Genomic DNA, 12,148 nt, shown 5'->3' with positions numbered 1-12,148 from the left:
GGTTTTGTTTGAGGACGAAGACCGAGAGATCCAATGAAGAGTGATCACTTTGTGAAAAGTGTTTGCCCACAGATGATAGGGTGTTTTTGTCTTTTATAATTTTTCTGTGAAAGTTTAACTGTAGACAACTATATCCAAGAAACCCACAGATCCCATGCTTACTTCTCTGGATCCAGGAACCACTCCAGACACCACAATATCTGTTATCTACAGCCAGACAGTGTTACCGCAGCCTATGTTCTGAGGAGAAAGTCCAGGATAGACACCTTAAGACACTTAAATCTGCCTTCACCAAACAAGGACACTCCACCAGAGAAGTAGATCATGTCATGGAACTGGCCACACAAATACCTCAATATACCTCAATAGAGCTGGCTTCGGTATGGAAAAAATGCAACCCACCAACCACCCCACAGTGGAACCGACATGGGAGATCACAAAAAATTGTTGATTGTCTGTTTCACTTTAACTGCTCTCCTGCAACATGTTCATGCTTATGTTTAACAATCTGTCCCATCTTGCATTTATCTCTGACACTCTGATTACTTTTTCCAGCCCTGAGGGCAAGCTCTTGGTCTCTTGAAAGCCTGTCTGTTCCACCAACAGAAGTTGGTCCAATAAAACATATTACCTCACCCACCTTGTGTATGTCATATCCTGGGAGCAATGTGGCTACAACACTGCAAATGTTTCCTCTTAGGGCAGTTAGCAGGGATAATTCACATCTTCAGTCTCCGGACAGTACTCAGAAGTATGCCATTCTGGCTGTCTTCCATTTTGATCATTCAGCTGCTGATTCAGTGTAAAGATTTTTTAAAGGATATTGTCAACTGATATTTTATAGATTTGCAGGAGGTAACTTTTGTTAGCATGCATTTTTAAAATTGTGTCTGAAGGTGGTGCTGTGGGTGTTTATACAGGCTAAAGCTGTCCTCGCTTATTCTTTTCTTTAAAGGAACATTTCCTTTAAAGGAATGTCAGCATGTTAAAAATAGCCTAATATTAACAAAAGTGTTAAAAGTACTAGAGATAAACAGTGTTCTTCTCTAATAGTTGTTTTAAAAGGTTGTATATTAACTCCTGTCCTGAGATTAAAATTCTGTTACAAATACAATATGTAAATAGAATTGGTTCAAGAAATGTTCCATGTACAAAAATATATGCCTGCATTTCTTTTAGAAAGGCTTGTTTGAAGGATAGTCATACCAGCTTTTAAAAGTCTTTTATTTTCATATTATTTACTTTTAAGCACTTATGTGCCATTCAGGATTACTAATTGATAAATACTAAAATGGTCTGGAATGTGCAATATCTACATATTGAATATATTTATTCTTTTCTTTACCATAAGTTTATGGGGCTTAATTGTCTGCAATTAAAAATTAACTGAAAGTTTTGCTGATAGTGTGTGTATCGAGGTAGAATATAGCTTGCTCTTTTTAACTATAGTTGCTGGGCAATGCTAACCATTGATAACATGTCTTTCTGTAGTTACACTGAGCAGACCACATGGAAATGGCATACATTTTCAAAGAATATATTTTTAAGTGTTAAGGAAAATAAATGTACTTTCATAAATGTACTAGGAGTGTACATTAAAGCTGTGAAAGAAATTTTACATAATTCAACTGCTTACCAATATGCGAAATACTAGATTTTAACAAACTGAAGAAGTTATTGTGCTTTACTTGCATCTTGATTATTACTTTCTTGCTGACTCTATGCTTTCCTATTGGTGCTCTCATTTGCACTGTGTAAACTATTTCTGACAATTCCCTTTTGTTAAAATAATTTCTATAACCAAAAAGAAAATTCACTTTTGTAAGCCTCTCTTTCACTTATGCTGAGACAATACTGTTAACTCCTTACAGCATTTTTTGTTTCCAAATGGCCTTGTAATGCCTTGCTGCTAGGTTGTAAAACTTATACTTCTGAAATACTTACTGCAGCAAAAATAGTCACTTTTATTTACATTTCATATGAGAGATGTGTGGATCATACACTGCAATATGTTGAGGCTTTTCTTATGAATTTCAACAGGGAGGTAGTTTTAGGGGGAAAAAATATTTGTAATCTATAAAAATAAACTTTCCCAAATAAGTTAGCTTGAGGGCAGACATGTGGCCTGGGAAATATCATCTTGACCATTTAAAAAGTGGGAAAGTTAAGTTACTGTAAACACATTCTTTTATAGGAAGTGTCAAGTCACCTTCACTGTGTGTGGTGCAACCAGCTGCACCTATAATATGCTTCTAAATTGCAGAGACTAATAAGATACACATTATGTCAAATATGTATGCTTAATTACGTGGCCACTTAACTGTTGATCTGCTTCAAATATTTGGATTCACAAGCATGATGATTGGAATTTATGGAAAAGGAAAACATGTTTTGGAATCTCAATCAATATGAGTGGTTCTGAAGTCTTTCCTTCAGGGAAAAGAAGGATTTGTGATGCAGTTGTTAACAATATTCCAATATTACAGGAGGAAACAAGGAATCACGTTGTCTTTGCTCAGCAGTGATATTTTAGGATTGTTGTATTAGAGTTCAGATTTATCTAATAGTCCTCAAGATGTCAGGGAAAGGCATTCTTATAGGCCGAGTCACAAGCGGCATTGTGGTCCCTAAAAGACTTGGTAGTATAGTCTCTATTCAGAAAGTGGAGTGATTGGTAAATAGACTGATGTTTCAAGGACCACTAAATGTATATACTGTTCATGACTTAAGTAAAGAGGGATCCAGATTTCCTGAAGGATATCTTCCTGTTTGATTTGGATCAGGACTTTCTATAAAGTTTATCTTCCATTATCCCTATTTCCACAGAGACTTCAAGATGCTTGAAGCAATGGCTGTGTCTATTTCTGCGTTTGTATAGTGCCTAGTAAAATGGGGCTCCAGTGCTGGTAAGGGTCCTCTGGGCTCTACTGAAATATAAATATTAACAATGAGAGATACTTTACTGGATTCCCTGGGTGTATCAGTTCTGGTATTCAGATCTTCCGGGCCTGTCCTCAGTTTCTAATTCTTCCTGTACTTCTGCATCTTCTGTCTAAGAATAAGGACAAATTCTCTGTCATCATTGGGCTGCTTGGATCATGGTACCTTGTTAGAAATGAAGGTGTTCTGAGGAAGTGCACAACATATTTTTACACTCTCAAAAGCCATTTACAAGAAAATGTGTTCTAAACTGAATGAGATTTTCGCTATGGATCTTGCCTGTCAAATTGTCACCTTTCTTGGATTGCAAAAAAAAGGTAAGACAGTCTTGCTATTGTTAAGTGCACTTGGCAGCCATTTCTGCTTACCATCCATTAGTACAAAGCTTTTCTGCCTTCAGTCATTGTAGGATTACAAGATAGTTGAAAGCACTGATGTGTATACACCAGCTTCAGAATCTCTTCCATCTTGGGACTTCAGTATGGTGCTTACAAGATTGATCTGTGTAAATTCTTACTCTGGCACCCATCATTGTGCTATGAGTACTTCACAATTATAAATTATACACAAATGTATTGTTAAATCTGTCAGTCTCTTCCTTCGTGTCTCCAGAAATTGGACTCTGTTTTGCAGGTTCAAGAGAGGAGATTAGTGTTTAATACAGGAAGGCTAAATCAAAGAGTTGTGTTGCAGCCTAATCTAAAGACAATGGTGTTCATATGGTCATGACTTCTGGCCTATAGAGTTGTACTTCCCATTTGTAATTTTTTACACACTAGTTTCACCCTTGACATAGATAACTCCGTTGTCTCAGTGGAACACAGCTGTTCTGGGAGGTCATGATCATAGAAGGCCAGAGCGTGGAGAGATTTGAAGATAAGGACTTGAACTTCAAGTTTGACCCTGTTTGAAGCCTCTATGGAGAGTGGAGGACTTTTTTCTAGTGTCCTGTGTTTATCTGTATTTTTTTAGATTCAAGGTTTCATTCTTAGGTACAGGGACTTAGAGTAAACATGCCTAGAGGCCAGGGGTAAATGAATCATTGTGGCTAAATTTAAAATTGACTGGAGCTGGCATTTGTCTTGGTATCCATGAATAGACTAGGGCATTTTGTATGACTGTGGCTGTTTGGGTGTATGGAAATGAGGAATCGAGGTGAACACCAAAGCAGAAGAGTAGGGTGGAGGGTGATATTATAGCGGAGGCAAGTTTTTTGGAGTGCTTCCTTCATCCCATCATCATTACCTTAATTTAAGCTCTTCTGGATTCAGTTCTAGGCAGTTAAGTCAGTTGCTGATCGCAGACAGGCCCTTTCCTTGGAAAACTCGTGTGGAGGGATGTTGCTTGCATCTTATGTGCATGTGGAGTAGAACTGGATGTCTTCTGCATATTGCTCACATTTTAGTCCCTGCTATTTCATGATCTCCTTTTATGACTTTGGGACCCACAGGTGAGGGTTCTGGAGGCTGGGGAGCAGAATCCCCCCTTATTCTCAGGTTGAGTGGCGTAAAAGGAGCACATTGCATAGTCAACTGTATCAAATACTGTAGGTGTCCAGCAAAGAGTAGTCGTCTGACCTATGCCCGTGACCAGGAGATCATTCTGCAGAGTCACCAGTGTGCTCTGTTCCATGTCTTGGCCTGACTCATGATTAACAGGGCTGTAGCATGTTGGCAGTATCTAAGACCATGTCTACGCTACAAACTGTTTGACACAAGTTTCATCAGCGTACAGTTACCAAAGTTAGTATATCACTTGTGTATGTGCGTATTTAGCTGCTTGCATCAGCCCTGCATGTACAAACTAGGAGTGCTTGTGTCGATGCAAAGAGCGGTGCACCATGGATAGGTAACCCAGTGTGCAACATGCTGTCATCTGGATTCACAGTGTGGAATAGAAATGAGTCATGCAGGCATTCCTGAGAGCTAGTGGTCAAGTTCTCAGCATGCAACTTTCTCCATCCCATAATGTCCTCCATATACCATAATTTTTGTCTTTTTTTTATATTCCACAAACCTGCATGGCACTTCAGTGTCCAGTATCTTTGACAAAGAGCATGGAACCTGAAGAGGTATAAATTCTCATGAGCGTTGCAAATGCAGGACTCATGCTTCTCCTGTATTTGCAGACCTGCAGAAAGTTCTCCAACAATGAGAGGACATGACAATTACAAATAATTCAAGGTTGTTGTGTTCATGGAGCAGTTGTGGGTGATGGTGTGCCAAGTCTGGGCCCAAGAAATGAGCATTGACTAGTGGGCTCACTTTGTAATACAAGTTTGACAATGAGCAGTGGCTGCAGAACTTCTGGATGCGAAAGAGATTCATTGACAGGGGAGAAGCAAGTGGCCATCACACTCTGGAACCTTGCAACGTTGGGTTACTACTAGTCAGTGGGAAATCATTTTGGAATTGGAAAATCCACAGTGGTGGTCATTTTCATGCAAGTGTGTAAGGCCATTAATAGTTTCCCTCAGCAATGTGCAGGACATAATTGATGGATTTTCAGCAACAAGGTTCCCAAACTATGGTAGGGTGATAGATGACATGTACCTCCCTACTTTGGCACCAGCCCACCTTGCCACAGAGTACAGCAACAAACTCTTAAATTTCCTTCTTTCTTGCAGTTATCAAAGAATTATGGAGAGCTGTGAGGTTAGTGAAGAAGAAGTAGATGTTTCAGAGCCAGAATCTCTATGGGTTTCCTTGTGTGGTCAGTAACTCACTAGATTGACTTGCTATGGTCTCTTATTGAGGAGGATTCACTAGCATTTACTGGGTATTGAAATGGATTACTGTGTTTATGCTTCTTGTCTGGAGCCAGAGTAGATTCTAATCTTCGTTTCGATATGATAGTAGAAAACCCAGGATAGGGGGAATGCTTCATATTTCCATTTCCAGCGTGTGATCAGCTGTGTGTGTGTAGTTCCTGAGATTGAGCAACCAAGAGTGCAAAGTGTAAAGCCATGGGTAAAGGCCATTGTACTAAAGATGTTGTCACAATAGTAGCTGAGGTGTCCTAGGACAATAAGTCTTGGAAACTTTGTAATAACTTTGTGGATAAGTTCTTGGAGGATAGGACCATCAGTGGCTATTAGCCAGGGTGGGCAGGGATACAAAACGATGCTATGAAGTGTGTCTAGCCTCTATTTGACAGAAGCTAGGAATGGGCAACATGGGATGGATCACCTGATGATTACCTGTTCTGTTCCTTCCCTCTGAAGCACCTCTCCTTGGCCACTGTCAGAAGACAGGATACTGGGCTAGATGGACCATTGGTCTGACCCAGTATGGCCGTTCTTATGTTCTTGTGTTTTTATGTTCAATGACATACTCTCTCAGCTTCTCTAGGAAACTGGATTAAAAGGCTGCAAACTACTTGTCTCTGGGTTCACGGAATAAATAGAAAATCTTATAGTTTGCCCCATTCATCAGCCTATACGCCATTGACCTATTTAGAGACAAAGGCCAGGGATGAAAGTCATATTAAACACTTACCTGTACGGGGGCCCGTGGAAGGGGCGGGGCTTGGGCTCTGGCAGCAATGTAAAAGGACTCAGGGCCCAGGCCCTTTTAAATTGCTGGCCCCGGAGCAGCTGCCCCTCTCCTCCTCCTGTTGGGAGGAGGGGGGTGTGTGTGGGAGGGGTCAAAAGGGGCAACGATGTTAAAGCACTGCCACACTTTTCTGTTCCTAACACTGCTATTTGTTGTGGTTGGGTGAAGGTCATATTAGGGAAAGGAGTGACATCTGTCGTTCCTTTAAAAAGAGGACTCAAAAATTGAGGGAGGACATGATTGACTAGTGTCTGACTCTGAATATATCTGGGGCGATCCCCCCCGTACCAGATCCAGAAAATCTTATTGGTCTACTTAATCTTTGGTGAGATGTCAAGATCATGTACCAAGTGGACTTATAGCTGTGTTTACTGCAAGAGTTGTTCTTGGGATTCATTTCACTGGCCACCTATGCTTTGCTCTGTGGCCCTATTGGGCACCCTGAGGAGTCCATCAAAAGTGCGCTACTTATCTCTCTCAGCACAGATCTTCTCCACCCCATCCTGCTCAAGGGGCTTCTATGGTTTCTCAGGCCTCTCAACAGCTAGACCTTCCTGAGTTTGTCCTGGTCCAACCTGCAGACTAAAGTTCACATGGGAATCCATCTCATCAAGTAGAAGAGCTGTCCCCCATTTATACTTTCTCTTCTCCTGATCAGGTCCTTCTTTGAGTCCTTGTCACCAGCACCAGACGACTTTGATTTACCAAGATCTTATGAGAATGGGTGGAAGCAGCTGTAAGAGTGAAAGCCAAGCTTGTGCTGGAGTCTGTCCTCAAACTCTGTGATATTTTGCAGTCCTCAGGTCCAGGCGGAGTAGCCTGCCTATTAATGAGGTCCCTTTGGATGACTGTAAGATTTTGCAGGTCCCTTTGGATGACTCCAGCGACCCTTACCCTGACAACAAACAGATGCTATCAGGTAGTTGTTCAGGGTTATGAGCAATTGTGTTCACATCCAACCTTGGGCTCCCTGGTTCTCAGCTGCAAATGGATGATCGTGCCAAAGTCATTTTCATACTACACCATAAGAAAAAATGCTAATGAAACTAGATTTATTTGGCAGGAAATATAATTCTACTCAAATCTACAGTTGCACATTTCTAACCATGGGGCGCTTCTGTCTAAATATGGTATTTATTGGGACTCCATGAGTAAATTCATGGGCAGATTTCTGGATGCTTTTAGGTCTCTGGTTCCTGAAGGCTGTCTCATTGCTAGATCTGCTCTTCAGGCTGCTCTGGACTCTCCAGATTCTGCAGCTGTGGTAATGGCTACCGTGATCACCATAAGAAGATTGTTGTGGCTTCAGAACTTGTGCATACCTGCAGAAGTGCAACAGATCATTGAGGACTTGCCCTTCGAGGGATATGTGGTCGTTTTTGTCAGATAAGAGAGGAGATGAGGCCGGACGTAGTCTAGAGGACTCACTTGCCACACTGTTCACTAGGGATCTACATGATAGCTCCCTGAAAGAAGCAATACAGACCACAGCAACAACTATGACAACCTTTCTACCAGCCTAGATATTCTTACTCAAAAAGAATGTCAAAAAGGGTCTCAAATCACAGTTCAAGTCTATACCCACCCTCTTTCCTCTTTTCTTTTCAAGGACAAGCTTGTACTTTTACAAGAAGTGCAAACTCTTCATTTGGGTGCTGCTCAGGAAGTTCATGCTGGGGAAAGGGCTTTACTGTGCGTTTTCTCATTTCTAAAAGAAGGCAGAGGGGCTGTGGAAGTTAAACAAATTAATCAGAAATATCAGGTTCCACATGCACTCCTAGCAGTCTCTGGCTCTCCAAGATGTTTACTCTGTGTGGCAAACCATCCAGGCCACAGAAAGTACCTGAGACATTTGATTGCGGACCAGCATTCCCCAGTGTACTGTCTTTCCTTCTGCCCCAGGGGTGTTTACCAAATGGATGGTAGCAGCCCACCTCAGGAGGCTGGACATCCAGATATTCACCTATCTGGACAATTGGTCTGCCGCAGTTCCAGGCAGCAAATGGAGATGAGCATCTCGCAGATTCAACCCTTATTTGCTCAGCAGGACCTGTTAATAAACAAAGTCAAGTCAACTTTTACTTCCATTCAAAGAACCTAGTTAATGGTGAGAGGATACAGATTCTATAACAGCAGTGGCATATCTGCCTCAGGACAGATTTCAGGTCATCCTGGACCTGTTCAACAGTCTACAGTCTTACCCCCAACACATCAATGAGATCTTGTTTGAGATTGTTGGAGGACATAACATGCTGCACTTATGTGACTTGGCATGCTAGATTTTGCCTCAGATGTTTACAGGGATGGATGAAGCCTGTTTACCCCCCAATCAAACGTCTTCTGGACACGACAGTTGGCATAACTGCCAGAGCACTTGCCTCACTGGACAGCTGGAAGAATCCCACTAGTGATTATAGAGTAGTGCTGCCCTACTCAACTCCTCTTCCATCCATGACTTTGGCTACTGATGCATCCTTCCTGGGGTAGGGAGCTAATTTAGAGATGCCTCAAACACAAACTATATGTCAAAGGAAGAATCATCACTCCACATCAGTATGTTGGAGCTATGAGCCATACACAAAGCCTGTCAAGTCTTTCTACCTTAAATCAAAGCCCAAACTATCCAAGTCCTCCAGGACAACATGACACCCATGTTTTATGTCAACAGGCAAGGAAGTGCAATATCCATACTGTTATGTCACAAGACCATCCACCTATATAACTCTTGCATCAAGAATGAAATCACTCTGTCAGCATTTCACCTGGGAGCTCAGAATGTCCTATCAGACCACCTCAGCAGGACTTTTGGGAGAATCATGACTGGCCATTGAAGGCCAGTATACTCAGATTTATTTTTTTTTGCAAGTGCAGGATTATCGGTATGAACCAGTTTGCAACAAGACAGAATAGAACGTGCCATCAGTTCTGTTCCAGAGCAAGTCTGAGCCCAGGTACTCTTTCAGATGCTTTCCTCCTTCCCTGGAGGTCAACTCTGATGTATGAGTTTCCTCAAGTACCACTTACACATAAGGTCATACTCAATCTGAAACAGGATTGGTCCGAGATTATACTTTCTTGTCTCATATAACAAAGGTAACTGGGTTTTTTTTTTTTTTTTTTTCAGAATCATAAAGGTATTCACAATGGTTCCTGAGGACAAGTGTGAGAGTTAGTTTACTTGAATTTTGAAGGCGAACATCTTAAAATGCTTAATTTTATTTGAAACAAAACCCACATCTGCTCCTCTTGTTAGGAAGAAGTCTCAAAATTTGACATTAAACAAAGATGGTGATTGGAACATGATTTTATTTTAATTCTGTGAAAATAATGTTTAGATCATGTGTTGTGGACTGAAGTTATGTTTAAATTTTTTAGGCTGCCAAACGAGGGATTCTTTCTTCAGGTCGTGGTAGAGGAATTAATGCACGAGGTCGGGGTGCATCACGTAGCAGAGGTAGAGGAATACGAGGCCGGGGTCGTGGAAGAGGGGTTCCAGGTCATGCAGTAGTGGATCATCGACCGAGGGCACTGGAGATCTCTGCATTCACAGAAAGCGATAGAGAAGATCTTCTTCCTCATTTTGCGGTATGTAGTAACTTCAACATTTCTTTTCCTTGTATTTAGTAGTTTTGTGGAAGTGCAGGGAAAAACTTCCGAGGGGTGATTCCAATCAATTAGAATCCAGTATTTAATTAACCAAGGAGTCCTAAAGTAGGTTCTCTACCTTTAAAAAGAGCTTTCTGTTTCTAAACTATAGAAGGACTTCATACAAGGTAGGGAAAGGAAAAAAGTGAACTTTTACTTAACTCTAGTGGCATTCTTTAGAAACAGCTGTTTGACGGACAGAAAATGATACAGACCAAGGTACGCCAATGCCCAAGGCCTCTTAAATTGCAGGGAACTGATTAAGTGAGATGTATTAAGATGATCTTGCAAAGTGACTAACACTCCATGCTGTAGAAGGAGAAAAATCATCCAAAGTCATTGCCAAAGAAAAGGAGCATGGCAAAAGGGTGAAAGAACCATAAGTGATGCTAAATTGTTCCCTATGTGTTTACATGGATGTTGTGTACACCAGGGAGAGAATCTGCAGGTAAAATTTCCTATCGTCCGTTATTCAATATCCTAGCAAGCTACTGTTAAAGTGGTGGTAGTAGAAAGTCCTTGGGTAGAAATCATGCAGAACAACTGGTAATGGGCTTTTGCCAGAACTGGAGGAGTATAAGAACGAAAAGAAATCTTGGACCACTCTTCTAAACCACAGAATACCATATTGTTATCCTGTAACAAAACAGGATAATGTGTGAACAAACTGCCTTTTTGGAGATACGCTTGCTTCAACTTTCTTTATGCCTGACAGTCCTGTCTCAATGAGTTATACCCACTTTTTTGAGTTTGAGAGTAGAGGCCAGAACTGTACAACAACTGCAGGATCTTAATACCACTCCCAGAAGTCTGTGCGTCCCCAAAATGGCGCACACGCAAAGCCAGAATTCCCTTTAAACAGAATTCCCTTTTCCTAACTTCTTAATGTTAGGGCTGCAGTTCAAAATTTGGTACTGGGATTATATTTGTCAGCAGTCCGTAATATCAGCATATAATTTAGTTCGACTGAAAATCAAACGAGGGGAAAATTGTCTGATCTATGTGTTTTCTCTTGAAGCCTACAATGAAGGAGAAACCTATTGAATTTGTAGCGTGGATACTGGTGATGGTACAGAGCTCTCAAAGATATATTGAGGCAGTGTCACAAGTGAGATTGTGGAGCAGTCAGTCAGGTCTGCCTTCTGTTTGCCTTTGAACATTCACCACAACAGGTACAGCCTGTGTACCAGGAACAGGAGCAAACTGTGGTCCAACAATTCTCAAGATGTGGTTGACTTAGAGGATAAGACATATCGTCTTATGTCAGTTTTTATTCTTCTATAGCAGTCACATTTCCAGCAGCAGAATATGGCTATACAAATAGGTGTATTGAAATGACTTTTTATTATTATTGGGAAACTTGTCTAGTTATTATAAGGATATTGGTAAGACTCTTCAGCCAACATTACATTTAGATTTTCAGTTAAAACAATATTTTAAACTCCTCTGCTAGGCATTAAAATAAATGTAAATCAGAATTCATAATAATTATACCACTTTTAGTGTAAAGAGTTAAGTTTCTGGAAAGTTAGACCTCACATTTAATCTGTGCATATATGTCAAGGCTGAATATTTGCTGATATTACTGAAGTTGTAATTAAAGTGGACCTCTAAAGCTTTTTTGAGTTTACTTTTTCAACTAATTTATGATCCATGAAGAGCTGCTTTTGCTTTTGCTTTTGACAATCTCTGTTTTCATCATATTTAAAAAAACTAAATAGTGGCTCTGCCCCCTTCCTCTGAAGAAACCAGGGTGAGAAGAACTTGAGCTCCAACCTTTCTGATATCAGTGCTATTTGCATGGCAAGTGGATGCAAATAATAATCTCCTTTAATTTATATGATGCTAGATTATATTGTTAATACAGCTAAATAGCTGCCTCTTTGTACAGAGAGACTGAGAGGGGGTGAACTCAGACTGCAGTCAGTAATTAACATGTCTTTAAATCTGGGTTTGGCATGTCACTTTCACAGAAATTAATTACACAAACTGCAGAAGCAAAGGTGTGT

At 40.7% G+C, this 12,148-nt stretch overlaps 1 protein-coding gene across 4 annotated transcripts in view; it reads left to right on the top strand.

Annotated features, from left to right (window-relative positions):
- RBM26 (RNA binding motif protein 26) overlaps positions 1-12,148 on the top strand; it is a 115,336-nt gene that overhangs the window by 69,541 nt on the left and 33,647 nt on the right. For all 4 annotated transcript variants that reach the window (XM_073347394.2, XM_073347385.2, XM_073347403.2 and 1 more), the window contains exon 19: positions 9,870-10,079. In XM_073347394.2, coding sequence (XP_073203495.1) covers positions 9,870-10,079 — 210 coding nt within the window. The remainder of the gene's footprint in view (positions 1-9,869; positions 10,080-12,148) is intronic.

This window comes from Lepidochelys kempii, chromosome 1 (genome assembly GCF_965140285.1).
Source record: "Lepidochelys kempii isolate rLepKem1 chromosome 1, rLepKem1.hap1, whole genome shotgun sequence".
NCBI classification, from domain to species: Eukaryota; Metazoa; Chordata; order Testudines; family Cheloniidae; genus Lepidochelys; species Lepidochelys kempii.
Note: the sequence above shows the minus strand (reverse complement) of the source record. Positions and strands in the feature narration are given on the sequence as shown.